Raw genomic sequence first — 15147 nt, forward strand, 5'->3', positions numbered from 1 at the left:
AATAGAGAAAGGAGTGAAAAAGAAAGCCAATGTAATATATTTGAGTAAAGAGGACTACAGTCTACTGTATAGTAACAGGAATTAAATTCTTACCTTTGTTATTGTATACATCTAGATAGTTTGGTGCTGAAAAAATTGTGATTAGTGAAGGGAAGCCTGTTGTTTGGCTTTTCCTGTACATACGATACCTAAAAGGAAAGAGAAGATACTAATTATTGCCCAGTGTTGTATGCATGTTTGTCACTGACCAAATATAGTGCAAAAAACTGTAGTACATTACTGCACTGGCTGTTAACAAATCCCAAGACAGAAAAACACGCATATGTGCTTTTTAAAGCCATGGAAAAAAAATATGTCCTGCAGACTTATTCATTCTATCCATTTGGGATGGCCAGGGATCCACACCGTGCTTGAAAGCTGTGTCTCCATCTGAAATTTCGTGAGCCAGAGGTGGTTTTATGTTACGAATTCGCTTGGCACCCGTCCCTGGAGCCAGGTGGCCTCTATGTGCGTGCACCCCAGGACGTTCCCAGACTTTCCCTGCGTGGGACTGCGGGTGAAGGCAAGCACCAGCACATGCCTTGGAGATGCATGGTACTGCCTTCAGAAGAGCATGTCCTCCATGACCCTCCAGCTGCCTGCCCTCTCTGGGCATGCAAGTGATGGCAAGGCCAGGGGAGATGGAAAGTATGAGAAGGGAAGGGGAAAGAGGAGGGTCCAATATTTTCAGTGCTGTGTCTAATCTCATCCAGTCTATTAGCCAGTTTATTGATGCCTGCATGTTTTCATTACCTAATCTTGCTGCCTTATGAAAAATAAAAGGCTTATTGGACCAACATATAATCTATCAAGCATTAAACCTGCAAGTAATTGGAAGCAAACCAACGAAACAGTACCTTTGTCTAAGACACAAGTAATGCCAAATACTGCTCTCTAGTCTTCAGCTACAAGAAACTGAAGAATTTGGCAAACATCCACAATAGTTGCACTGAAACCATTGTATAGTTTCAGTGCAATCCCTTCTACAAAATTTTATTTTTTACCCCTTATTGGAAAGCAATACAATAAAAATGAAATTTCATTACCCTTGGGTATTTCATGCCAGTTATTTTTGGCAGAGTAATAGCTTGCTTTTAATTGCATTGACTTTTTAAAGTATGTGATAATTCAAACATTCAGAATAGCTTTTTATATGCACAGTGAATATCGACCTCATTCCTACAATCTCGCTATTTTATCTTTTATCACTATTCAGGTTGAGTAAAATTTCTACCTCCAAATAAACACTTTAATAATTTATGCAAGTTATGCAAAGCTATTTATTCAGATACCAATCCTTCATTAAAGTGTCATAAGTATGGTACATTTCAATGAATAGATAATTTTTTACAATTTTTTAAAGTGGCATAAAAAATACTGTCTTTACACTGGCTATAGATTCATGAGGGAACCATCAACACCAGCCGGTGCTTGACCTGGATTGTGTTTGCACACAGTGTCTTAATAAACTCCTTAATTTCATTCATGATACTCCTGCATAAAATAATTTTTGGCTATTGAGTTCCACAAGTTTATTTTCTTGATAAAGTGTAAAACCAGTAGGCCCAGAAGTTTCAGGTAGGTGTGAAAGACTTAAGAGATGACAGTTCTGGCTTTCATGAGCCAAATCACTTCCCCAGGCATCGTGGCAATCGGTGTGTCAGAAGTCTCAGGCACATTTGCAAAACTTCTTTTTCTAAGCTGAATTTGTTTTCCTTCCCAAGTTTGGCATCCAAATAACTTTTGGTCATTTTATGCCACTTGAAATCATTAAGACAAAGTAAGTGGGATATATGAGGATTCATTAAATCCTGTAACTCAGTAATAATCGTGTAAAAGAGATTCTAATGCCAGTGTATGTTTTTATAGCATTAATAAAAAATGAGAGCTGTTGCAACTTAAAATTAAGTTTTCCAGTTCATCGTCAGTCTGTTGTTCTTTCTTTCCTTGCTCTGTTTGACAGCAGTAAGCCATTATTCATTTTTAGTGCCCCCTCTCCACACATACGTACCCAGCATCCTGGGCTTCATGAGCTCGGAGTATAGATAACAAGTTATTGTGCTGTAGGAATTCACATACAGCAGGGTAACTGTTGGAAGAAAATAATAGCACCTGTTATGGCATTATCAGAAGCACCACATTTAGCTCCAGCTTTTGAAAAACGTTTCATCCAACATGCGTCATTCATGAAATCAGCCCCTGCTCTGCAGGCAGATTTCAGTAGAGACAACGCTAGCAGCAGCAGCTTTTTTAATCCCACCCCATAACTGCGTGGAGAGGAACACTGGAAAGTTTCAGTTCATTACATAACAACAATCACCCTATTGCTTGTCAGAAAGAAAGTAATTTATTTTATTATACTTTAAGATTCAACGTACTCCAAAAAAGAAAAATGTGATACAATGGTTGTTTGCAACAGAACCTCCTCGCCCACTAACCACAGTATGCCCAGGCTGCTTACGGACACCAGATAGTAAGATGGTGTGCGGAAATAGAGGGAGAAAGACAGAAAGAAGGAGGGCAAATGAATCTCCAAACCAGAGATGCTTGGTCTTCTGAACTTTATCTCCTTGATAAACAAGAATTATCTTTCTGCTTGACAACTTAAAAAGTAAAATCTGTGACTTCTGAAACCCCCAAAATGTGCCCATTGAATACATCTTTCCCAGACATGTTCTACTGTCTGAGTGAACACAAAATCATTAGATGAAAATGGTGCTAGAGGAATACAGTAGAGGAAACTCTCATATTTTTCACTGCACATGGACAGTGTTGCTTTCAAGGAGAATGGAGGAGGCCTTTCTTACAACCTCCGCACCGTGAAAACCATTCTTGCTGTTTAAGACACTGAACACATATGGAAGTCACACACAAGGAAAACAAAACATAGTACAACGTGAATGCAGTTTTGACAGCACAAGTGTGAAATATTACATTTTCAGAGAAAAGCTATTTAAAATTATACCTAAATAAATGTTACAGAACTGAAAATGACTCCATTTTGTTGCTTTCAAAAATAAGTTTCGTTTTTTCTCTAATGACTGTTTTCTTCTTGCTTTTAAACCGCTGATGACTCTCCATGCCTGTATTGAAGGATAACAAGCACGATGGCCATCTATCACTTCAAGACAGAAAGCAAACCCTCTCTTCTCCTGTCATTAGTAATTTAATACAGAACCCAAGAAAGCCAAAACTTCCTGGCTTCCCCTCTCAAAAGCCAACTGTAGGAAGAGCAAAACAGAACAAAGAACATGCATGGAAGAGGGTTAAGGAGAAGTGGCATTGGAATAAAAAAGACTTCACAGGTTTCACAAAACCTTACCAGGCCCCTTAAAAACATCTAAGGGGTGGGAAAGAGTCTTTATTCGGATGACATCTAGAGCTCTTCCCTTTTCTCCCTCTGGGTCAGTCGTATACAACTTGTTTTGCCTCATGCAGATTTATTTCCCACCCTTGAAACCACGCAATCATTCAGCTGACTGCTTTGTGTTTCATGACCTTGCAGCAGGGTGGGAAGCGGGCAGCCCTGCGAGGTAGCAAGTGGCCTCACCCAGCTCCCTGCAGCCCGGTACCCTGTGTCTGAAAGGTACTTCTGAATTTAACATTGCTCACTGGCAAGGATGCAGCATGATATTGGCTCCGTTCTCACTAGCAGCTTAAAGAAGTTGCATTTAAAACTTTAAACCTGGGGAGAAACCAAGTGTTACCACCTCCTGCCACTATCTGGATTTACGTCCAGTACTGGAGGTTGCCTGCACATCAGCAGCAAGACAAGCTGGCCAGGCACAGGAGTTTGAGCTGTTACCCTCCTGTGCCCCTCTGACTGCAGCCTGACCAGCTCCGAGGGCCCCAGCTCTGAAGCCGACGTGGTGGAGAGGCAGGCTGGCGCGGGTGGAGGCTCGGGCTGCCTTCCGAGCGCAGCCTGCCCCAGAGCAGCCTCTGACCTGAGACCGGGACCAGGACACAGATTTTCCTGGATTTGAGGCCCAGGATGGGACATGTAGATGTTATAATTCCCTCTTCTAATTGCTGGGCAAGTTGGAGAGCAACAATCAAAACTGTTGCTCCAAAAAAAAAAAAAAAAAAATCAAAACTGATGGCAAAAGGTGTAAACCTCACATAGCAGCTCTGAAATGTCACCTGATGGCTGGAAAAAAAGCAAACTAGACCCTGCATTAACATCCATTCACCATGTTTATTTTCCACTATCGATTCAACTCTCCCACAGTTCAAATAATAAAACAGCCGGAAAGGTTTGAAGAAGGAAATACAAGGTGTTGGAGAAGACACTAAGGCATCTCCATGATCAATTCTGTGCTGGTTCTGCAGCACAATGGGCTTGCAGTGTGCCTGTGAATAACATAAACTTGCAGAGTCTCTGAATCTCCAAGCGTAACTCACATACAGGTATGTTACAGGGCTGTATGTATTATCAAAGACCATGGCAAGAGCAGCCTATTTTGCAGTACCTTAGGGGCAGGATGCAGTCACACAGTAACACTGTTAATGCAAAATACTTAAGTAAAAGCTGTTGCTAAACTTACTGAGCAAGTTAAAAAAAAAACAGAAAGAAAAAAACCCCCTCAACTAAACGTTATAGAAAAGACCTGCTGTCCGAGCCGTAATTTCATGAGCCACCTTCACAGCCCACTTGCAATCACTTAACAGCCCCATCAGTTTCCAACTTCATGCATGAAAAAGATGAAAACTCACACATACACAAAAATGCAAAATCTGATGCATCATCTTCCTTCAGTTTATCCAAGAGAAATGCTACTGCTTGCTTCCAACCTTCCTGAATATTTTGAAGCTGAAATGTCATTTGCAGCTAGAGGCTACAAACCCAGTAGAATGGTACATTGCTGGTTTTGGACTTGACCCATCTAGCATATAATCTCAGTCGCAGGTTTGGTATTTGGGATTGTCTAAAAAGATTGCCATTATAAAATAATTTCAATTCCCAAATTACGTGGGGTATCATTTTGGCAACTGCACTGATCTCAAATGCTGACAGGCTGCCATTCAAACCACTGGCAAATGAGAACTAATTTGCATACGTTTCTTTTTGTAATTAATTGTGACTAAATGTAGACTTATGGTGCATTTTGTTTAGAAATTTTTACACTAACTTCTGAAAACTGGGGTCTATAATGAAAAATCTGATAGACAGTTGATTATGTTCATTATCAGTGCAGCTGCTCAAAATGTCTAGCCTATTACTTTCTTTTTCCATAGTATTCTTTTCATCCAGTGTTAAGTACTGCTTTTAAAGAAGATATAATTAAGTGGTAAAAAATGCTCCTAAATAGACATGATAGGTTCTTCTTTCCATTTCAAAGTAAAAAAGTTTTCTTTTTTTATTTCTTAATTATCTTATTCTTCATAAATCTGTGGGAAATAGACTTCTACTAGCAGAATTTGGCTGATTCTACAGGGCTCACACCTAGAAAGGCAGAGATGCCACATAGTGCTCCATGAAAATACACAAAAAAATCTGGCTGCCATCTTTTCTTCTAAGTGAACAGCATGGTATCTGTAATGAGCAAGCACTCATATTACCCAGACCACTACAACCCATGAGCAGTCTATCTGGATATTTTATTTTTAAAAAGGCAAAGTAACTCTCAGGCATTTTTCTTCAGCTACTTGTTGAGGCAGGGGCTGGGGAGAAGCAAAGTTTTCACCATATGCAGCTATAACATACGCTATACCAGTTGTGACAATAAATACAGGGTATAAATTTCCAGCACTTTCTTAAACATCACTTTGCTCCTGCCCAAATGCAGTTTCCTATTAAACAATATTCCTCAACACAAAAATACATACCTTCCAGGTAAACAGCAGGAAGTCCTGCAAAATGCCAACAAAACAGAGATTATGGCAGAAGTTATCAGAAACAAGCTTTTACAGAAAAGACTTCTGCTTGGAAATTTTTTTTCTACTCTTTCTAATGAAAATTATTGTCTTGTAATCAAATTCCCTACCAATTTTTATGATCGCTACCCTTCCAGAAACACTCTCTTCCTTGCCCTGCTTTGCAGAGCCCAGACTGTAATTCAGATGAGCCAGAAATAAAGCAGTTGGCCAAGAGGGAAAACAAACAAACAGAACCCCCCCACGCAACAGGCTTTTCCAGAAAGACCCAGCCTTCTGCCTGCGCTTCATGTGTCATGCTGAATCACGGAAGAGCAGTGACTCACGGAGAAAACAAAATACCCCACTGCTAAGCTGGAGAGATGTTATTCTCCATGGAGTATGTGACTGTGATATTCCTTACTTCGGCACCGTTTTTCATTAAAATGCCTCATGCATAGTTTACTGGTTCTGAGGTCTCTTTTGCATGATCACTGATTACTTCTACACAGTTTTGGAAGAGAAGCAACACTTTGCTAAAATGAACCAAAATGGCAGATGTTTTCAGATTACTCTTCCACCAATAACTGGAAAAACTGGATGGATTTAATCTAATTTTTTTCATATCCTTCATCATACCATTAAAGTTAAAGCGTAAATATTTCTTTAAAAAGAGAACATTCAAATTTAGCCCAACAACTTCTCTAAGACTACATGCAGATATAAAAACAAGTTTTCAGCAAAGCCCATTGACCTCACACTTCAGTCTCCGAAGGCCAAAGGCAAATGCTTTTGCTGCTCTGCTGTCCTAGGCAGCTCCCCGCACATCTCTTTCCACCTGCTTTTTCTTGTCCTTAGCTGTGCTGTCTGCAGAGCTGCACTGAGAAGCGGAGCGGGGAACTACATGGGATTAGAAAAAATAAACACATATCTTTTTTGCAGAGTCATTCTTTTAAAATTGTTTTTTTCCCAGCTCTGATGGAGCACACAAGCGATTCTACCAAGACAGCTGGGCAGATAATGTGAGGGCAGAAAAAGCTTCTGGCCTGAGAGAAGGAGGAGTGGAAAAGTGGGCAAAAGAATCTGTTTAAAATGCTGCTACTGCAAAAAAAACCCCAAAACATTCATACAACTGTGCCTCACGCCCTGAGGTGAAACATGCTACAGTCTTCAAAAGCTTTTAGCAGACATTTCCCTAGTCCTCGCATACTCACAAACTTAACACGCATGTAAAGTAAACCACTGAAATGATGTGCTGGCAGGGCCGAAATCATTATTCTACCCCAGAGCATGTGTAAGGCCAAACCATTTCACTGCTATCCAAGGCTGGCAAATGAAGTTCTTAGAGGAGTCTGCAATGCTAGCCACTCTTGCCATTGCTAACCATTTCTGCCTTTGGTTTTTTGTTGCTTTTGAAAAATATAACAATGTAGTCAACAGCCAAGCAGCTTTACAAAGCTCAACATTCCTTAAGAACTGATATTAAACTCACTAAACTGATATTAAACTCATTAAACCCAAGAGGCTGGAGCACCATGCCTGCAGAAGACTTCTGAGTATCTGCTCTACTTCTGAGGCCATCCATTGACTTTGGGCAGGCTCATGCCACTCTGTCGTGGTTTAACCCCAGCCAGCAACTAAGTACCACGCAGCCACTCACTCACTCCCCCCCCGTCCAGTGGGATGGGGGAGAAAATCAGGAAAAGAAGTAAAACTCCTGGGTTGAGATAAGAACGGTTTAATAGAACAGAAAAGAAGAAACTAATAATGATAATGATAACACTAATAAAATGACAACAGTAGTAATAAAAGGATTGGAATGTACAAATGATGCGCAGGGCAATCGCTCACCACCCGCCGACCGACACCCAGCCAGTCCCCGAGCAGCAATTCCCTGCCCCCCCCTTCCCAGTTCCTAAACTAGATGGGACGTCCCATGGTATGGAATACACCGTTGGCCAGTTTGGGTCAGGTGCCCTGGCTGGGCATGAGAAGCTGAAAAATCCTTGACTATAGTCTAAACACTACTGAGCAACAACTGAAAACATCAGTGTGTTATCAACATTCTTCACATACTGAACTCAAAACATAGCACTGCACCAGCTACTAGGAAGACAGTTAACTCTATCCCAGCTGAAACCAGGACACACTCTCATGCCCTTGTTAACAGTCAGTAATTAACCAAGTCTTATACACATAAATGATCCCAGAAAGTGAGTGTTACACTTGCACATGTGCTTACCTCTGATAGGAAGCCCTTGATATTCTTTAAATAGGATAAGACACTGCTAATTAACTCAGTGGTGCAACCAAACTCCTGATGTTCTTTACCAGAGCTTTGACACAAAGGGAATGAAACAAGCTGGGCGTGGAGGCAATCACAATTTTTTGCAGTTAAGACCATGCATGCTCATAGTAAATTTGTCCGAATGCGATGAAAGATTTTAATTCTTCATCCACCCAGTAAATCTTATGGGAATGATGACATTCCCCATCCTAGTGTGGCTTAGAAAGGAGAGAGTTTTCCCCACGCCTCAACAGTTGCCTAGACCCACTTAGTGGCTGTCTCTCTGTAAGTTAATATTATTTTCAGAGAGAAAAATAGTCCAGCTGACTTCTTCAAGCTTTCCGATCACTGAAAGAAGCCATTCTCAAGATGATAAGTAGAAGCGTATCTTGCCAAGTCAGATACGTTTCTTACAGAAATGCCTGAGAGTTACTATACCACTAGTCCATGAAACAAGTGCAATGGGTCATTGGCAAGGTCAGTACAACCAGCTAAGTGCAAATAAATATTCACTAAATAAATTCAAGGCAAAACTAGATAACCTGATAAACAAAGAGGAAAACTTCTTTACCAGGTGGATCAGCTGAAAAATCAGGGGGGAAGGGAGGGGGAAATGTCACTCAGGGACAACTTAATTCCCTCTTGTTCATAACATTCCCTTAATACGACATTATTTTGGGTAAGAATGAAAGAAAAGCTTCACTTAACTCATAATTGAAAAATAATTTGCACAACTAGCACTCCATTAATTATTTCTACTTTTTAATGAAATTGCATCAAACATTACCATGACTGCGAAGGACATACAACCTTAAATTTGAGAAAGGGGAAATGAAATCTCATCACTATTGCTCTTTGTTCACTTTAAGGTACAGAGAACTATAATAAATTTCCAAGAATGACTTAAATTTCACAGTTACTTTTCACTGTGGCATTGTGCTATTGCTATTTCCAAGGGTCCATAAATTTTGACAATCCACACTGTGAAATGCTGCTGGATGCAAAACGTGTGCATTAAGCGTTGACTCTTAGCACTCTTGAAAATTAAGATGACTATTCTTTACATCTCTAAATGATAGGTTAGGCCTGTGGTTTCAAGATTGGACATTTTACAGTGCTAGCCAGAACAGTTTCAAGAACCCTTACACAACAGGAAATTTCTTGAAGAAACACTTGAACAGTTTGAAATTTAATAGGCTGTGAGTGATCACCTAAGAAATGCAGTGAGAAGCTTGTTAGACTACCAAAAGCTACAGTCTTTATATTTTCTCATGTGTTCTACATTTATACTTTCTCATGTCTCAGCATTTCACAAATGAGTTTTGGCTGAATGGAGAAGATTTCGTGTACTACTGAGCTGTGTATGTTGCATGTACACAGTTAGAAAGCCACATTACTCTTATTTTCCTCATAGCATTTTGTTACAGAAAATAACTTTAAATCAGAGAAAAGTCACTTGAAACTTGCCATTATAATGAATATGTCTGATAAAATTAAAGTTATTTATTACAGTTTGTCATGGTTTAACCCCAGCCAGCAACTAAGCACCACGCAGCCGCTCACTCACTCCCCCGCCGTCCAGTGGGATGGGGGAGAAAATCGGGAAAAAGAAGTAAAACTCCTGGGTTGAGATAAGAACGGTTTAATAGAACAGAAAAGAAGAAACTAATAATGATAATGATAACACTAATAAAATGACAACAGCAGTAATAAAAGGATTGGAATGTACAAATGATGCGCAGGGCAGTTGCTCACCACCCACCGACCGACACCCAGCCAGTCCCTGAGCGGTGATTCCCTGCCCCCACTTCCCAATTCCTATACTAGATGGGACGTCCCATGGTATGGAATATCCCTTTGGCCAGTTTGGGTCAGGTGCCCTGGCTGTGTCCTGTGCCAACTTCTTGTGCCCTGGCTGGGCATGAGAAGCTGAAAAATCCTTGACTATAGTCTAAACACTACTGAGCAACAACTGAAAACATCAGTGTTATCAACATTCTTCTCATACTGAACTCAAAACATAGCACTGTACCAGCTACTAGGAAGACAGTTAACTCTATCCCAGCTGAAACCAGGACACAGTTATTTCCTGCAATTGATTAAGAGATCTTAATCACCTAGAAATCATTTCCCTGGCTCACGTGAGTGCCTGAAATCTTCCTGACCTTCCTTTAAAATGCCCACTGCTATCTTTTAACTTTCCTTTCTGGAAATGACTGAAGAAACTAAGAAGTTTATTCACCGAAGAATAAACAAAATCCATCCTATCAACAGACATTCTTGAAGGAGGACTGCATAATTCAGTGCTTCCTTTATAAGCTGAGCTGGCTGTTTAGAGAAATTCGCTCCTTTTCTCAGGAAGTAACTAAAAATGGCAAGCAAAATTAGACATTACACACCGATGGATACTTTTTTTTGCCAGGGATTATCATTAGGTAAGCAATTAGTGATATTCCAGAACAACTAGGCACTTCTTTCAAGAGTAATGCTTGCCTTTATATAATCTCAGATAATGTGACTCCAAGCTTGTCCTCTGCTCATGTCATTAAGCAGTTATATGTCCCTCACGCATGACCTGAAAATTAGGTATCTTCCAAATATTTCCTCTTTTCCTGAAATATGTATTTTTCTGAATATGAGTCAGGACACAGACTAGATCTGATATATTTTCAGAAGGAAACATATATATTTTAGGGAAATTTTATGGTAATTGTAAGAAACACAGCTCTGAAAAAAAAGGCCTAAAATCTAAAAGTTGTTCCAGTATATAATAAGCCCTGTATCTAAGCACAAGGCATGTCTGCAAGGCTTTTCGCTTTTGTAAGAGAGGTGCATGAGGGGAAACTGCTATTACTCACTGTTTGCAGTGCCTGGGCATCCCAGGCATGCTCCAGCATTTGGTGCTGCTGAGAGGAAGAGGAATGATTTTAGACCTCAGTCTCATAAGCCCATTTCTGCACAGATCAATTATTTGCAACAGTTTGACGCCTTCTTTCATAATGAGACCAAACACATTTATCGAGCACCTTCCAGATGTTATTGATCTGAAGGCGGCGGTAGAACTTGCCCACAAAAGGTGCGTGCTGGCAGCCCAGGCTGCAGTGCAAACCGCTTTGTTCTCAGCCCATCCCCACGCTGCAGCAATTACGGGTCGAAGAAAGGACTAGGAAAAGTCATTTCTAAAAGTCAAACCATCTGTTACCTTCCTGCTAACGTTACCAACAAGGAGGTTGATTCTAGCAGCTCTGTCTCCTGGCTACTGGTAGAAGCCATTGATTTACTTTCAACATGTTACTAAAGAGCTACGGGTCAGCTACATTCACGGTGAGATTTTCTAAGATAACTAAAAGAGCTGGATACCTCACTTCTGCTGAGCTTGTTGGGAAAACTTAGACTTGCGTGTCACTAGCATGGACTGAAGCAGAACCGCTCCCTTCAAAAGGTTCAACAACCTCTTAACATTTCAATAGCATCTTCACATTTCTCCTGAACAAAACCTGATTTTTTAATTAAGATTTCACTGGATACATTGCTCATTTTGTCATTTAACCTCCTGCCTTGCCAGTTTTGTTACTCTGGTGTCCTTGTAAGTTGTTCTTAACCACTGCAACAAAAAAAAAAAAAAAAAAAGAAGAAAGCCAAAATCCCTCAAAATCCCCACACTCTCAGAGGTGGGTACAATGTAACCACCACCACTGTTCATGAGGTAGCACAGGCCCATCCTTTGATGAAGAGAGAATAGAAATAGTGCTTGAGAGGTTCTTCATCACCAGCTCAAGGACACCTAACAGGGTGTCTTCTGCCTGGTGTCCTCAGGACTTGGTCTACAAACCAAGCCACCTACCACTGGAAACCGAGAAAGGCAGAAGTCAGCACCTGGGCAGAACTGGGAAAAGGGAAACGTTCATTGCTTGCTTTGGTCTCCCTGTGCATTGCCAAAGAGGGGACAGTGGGACATTCCCCGGCACCCAAGGAAATCCACTCCTTTAATGTCCAGGAGAGAGAGTCTTCTGACTCTTTACACAGAGAGAGACACAACCCCCACCCTACTTAAAGGACAATTACGACTAAGCAGGAAAGAAACAGAGAAGAAAGTTCGTTTAGTCACAAACTAACACACAGAATTACTTTAGATGTCCTTCTATCCCCATTACTATTACTTTTTTCTGGAATATTCTCACAGTTACATTTTACTAATAAACATCAATAGAAAGAAATAATTTCAAAGATGAATTACAACTTGATGTCTTTGCATTTAAGTCCATACATGTTTCTGCAAGAATGTTACAGGCACTTGTCCACATTTCAGCTCTCAGCAAGTCCCATTTCACCAATGCTGTTCAAATCCTGAATTTCTTGGGAAGAACCATTCCCAAACATAAACAAAAGTTTGATAAAACTGAGAGAAAAAAAGTAACTGTGTGTGGGAAATCACAATTTTTACTTACCCTGCAGAGCAATAGGTAGTGAGCTTTCCAATGCTGGCATCTTTCATTCAAAATTAAGTTCTAATTTTCAAACTAGAAATGTAGTTACCTACCCCTTTTAAGAAGTGACATATTCATTCCCTAACTTACAAGAACAGAAATAAGCAAAATACACAGGCTTTGGTGAATAAAATTAAGTCATTTTAGGGTTTCCCAGCTGTGGGTGAAAGCAAGATCCAAATAAACCAAACATGAATTTACCTGAGAACAAGGCAAGCTGGCAGAAAAAAAGACCCAATTATCTAAGTAGTGTCACAAACTTCAAGCACATATTTTTACTGCAAAACCAGAACAAGTTTACGTAGAGAAACCCATTCGAGGTAGTAATATTCACCTGTAGAAGTACGAGCACCCCCTGACTGTGTTGTGAGTAAAGTGTTCCTGAGTCTTCTCATTTCCAAAGTCCTCCAATGGGTCTGACCACAGGATGTCACACATAGGTCCATATGCAGGTGGTTCCTTGAATCGATCTAACTAAGAAAAATAGGAGACAAAGAAATACTAACTTCTTTCAACTATGTATCACAGAAACACTGAAGCAAAGTTACTATTTTTCATTCCATGGGTTGGCAAACGAAGACCCAAAGCAATCTATTTTTCAGTTTGGGGCTGCTCTCAGCTTTAAAGCAATGGATTTTGAATAACGGTAAAACACTCCTTGCTAACACTGACAAAGAGGAGAAGAAACAGATATAACTGAAAATTAAGAGATACAGTGGATTCCCATTCTATGTGAATTTTTGTGTGTATTTTTCTTTTCCTTTTCTATTGTTTTTTTGCAAGCATTTCAGTGGACAAGAGAGAAGATAGTATTTCTGTATTTCATGATTTTTCAAACATCATGGCACTCGATTTATGTGAGTGAGGCACCTCAAGAAAAAAATATAACAGTTATTTCAAAGCAAGTTCCCATTTTGATTTAAATACATTTTCACAAAAAATTGTATTTAAATACCAAGACAATGTCTCTGCATTACAGCATCTGTCATGACATTCTTGCTGCTCTCATAACCTTAACCTTGATTAAGCAGCTAAAACCTCTTCTTTCTGCCTATGGGAATGAAAAAAATTCAAATTATATAGAATTATACTGCAAATAAGACAAAGTGCAGCAAAATAGAGAAATATTAAAAATCAGTATTCCTCTGCAAGAACTCTTTAATATAAAAACACTCCTTGTTAAGATGGGTGTATGAATCAGGCTTGCAGTCCAAAGCATTCTCCACTCTGACCATAAAGATCAAGTAATGATTTAGTAGCATACCTAACATACCATTTCCCCCCACCCCAAAGTGTTTCAAAGAGAAAGAATTGGTTTTATGTGTTTTCAACACTCAGTTAAAAAGTTTTAATAAGAGACCTCTGCAATTTTACCTTTGTATCCTTGTCATGAAATATTCATAGCATACCTACACTTCTAACTTATTTCAGCCCTCTACCAATTGATGTTTTTGTAAGTATAATTCATTTAAATTAAATAACAATTCATGAATATGCAAAACCAATTCCTGCTGATTGCCAAAGATTAATAAACCTGCTGAGGGGGGTTGGGGGGTGGAGAATTGAAGATGTAAATGATCCTAATCTAGAATCTGAAAGCTAAACAGCTTTACTCTGCCATTACATCGTTGCAAAGCCAGCCAGTTTTTAGGCAGAGAATATTTTTGCTTAATGAGACAGTGAACCTTTACCTCAGAAACAAAACTACATTCAGTAATTTTTAAAACTGCAGTTAATATCTTAATCTAATTGCTCTTAAACCAAAACATGTAATTACTGGCTCAAGTTTTTTTGTTTTCTTTTTTTAAAAACCATATTAAGCTCTTAGTAAGCTACAAATTAACCTCAGAATAGAATTTATCTTTTAATAACTTTAAAGCTCAGAAGTATATATCCATGTTTGCAAGTATCAAACTGCAAGCAAGAAATAAGGAAATTTTTTCTGCTGGAAACACTGAGAATGAATGGTTTAAGTACCTCCTTTTAGAAATATCATCCGAGATCTCTTTTACAAAACACTTGAAAAAAAATTAATCCTTGATAACATGCAATGACACTGGATTACATGAGGAAACTGTTTGACATTGTTCTCCCAACTTTCATGAGATATATAAGAAACTTCTCGGAGTACAAGAATACCACACAAGCATCAACTTACTAAGTCTTGCTTAAGCATCATCTTACTAAGACTTGCTTGGACAATTTGCTAGGCACTCAAGGGCAGTACTATTAAAAATGTGGCCAGACCTATAGAGAATGAAGCTCTTGACTCTTCTTAAAATAATAATGTTGTTTTGACTTTATTCATTGCAATCATACCATACTTTTTTATTATATGTTTTAAGAATTGTGAGTTTTTTCTAGAGCTATTTTTATCTCTTCTCCAAGAAAGCACAGAATGCCTAAGGCAGCACAAGGAATCATCAGATGGTGTGTTTACATTGTGCTAGTAAGTAATACTTAAAAGAAATTAATGCTCTG

General features: G+C 39.4%; 1 protein-coding gene across 5 annotated transcripts in view; it reads right to left on the minus strand.

Annotated features, from left to right (window-relative positions):
- PPP3CA (protein phosphatase 3 catalytic subunit alpha) overlaps window positions 1-15147 on the minus strand; it is a 205985-nt gene that overhangs the window by 32525 nt on the left and 158313 nt on the right. For all 5 annotated transcript variants that reach the window (XM_075031837.1, XM_075031828.1, XM_075031841.1 and 2 more), the window contains exons 6-8: window positions 13001-13140; window positions 2051-2128; window positions 94-188 (exon numbers count right to left, since the gene is read on the minus strand). In XM_075031837.1, coding sequence (XP_074887938.1) covers window positions 94-188; window positions 2051-2128; window positions 13001-13140 — 313 coding nt within the window. The remainder of the gene's footprint in view (window positions 1-93; window positions 189-2050; window positions 2129-13000; window positions 13141-15147) is intronic.

This window comes from Buteo buteo, chromosome 1, assembly GCF_964188355.1.
Source record: "Buteo buteo chromosome 1, bButBut1.hap1.1, whole genome shotgun sequence".
NCBI lineage: Eukaryota > Metazoa > Chordata > Aves > Accipitriformes > Accipitridae > Buteo > Buteo buteo.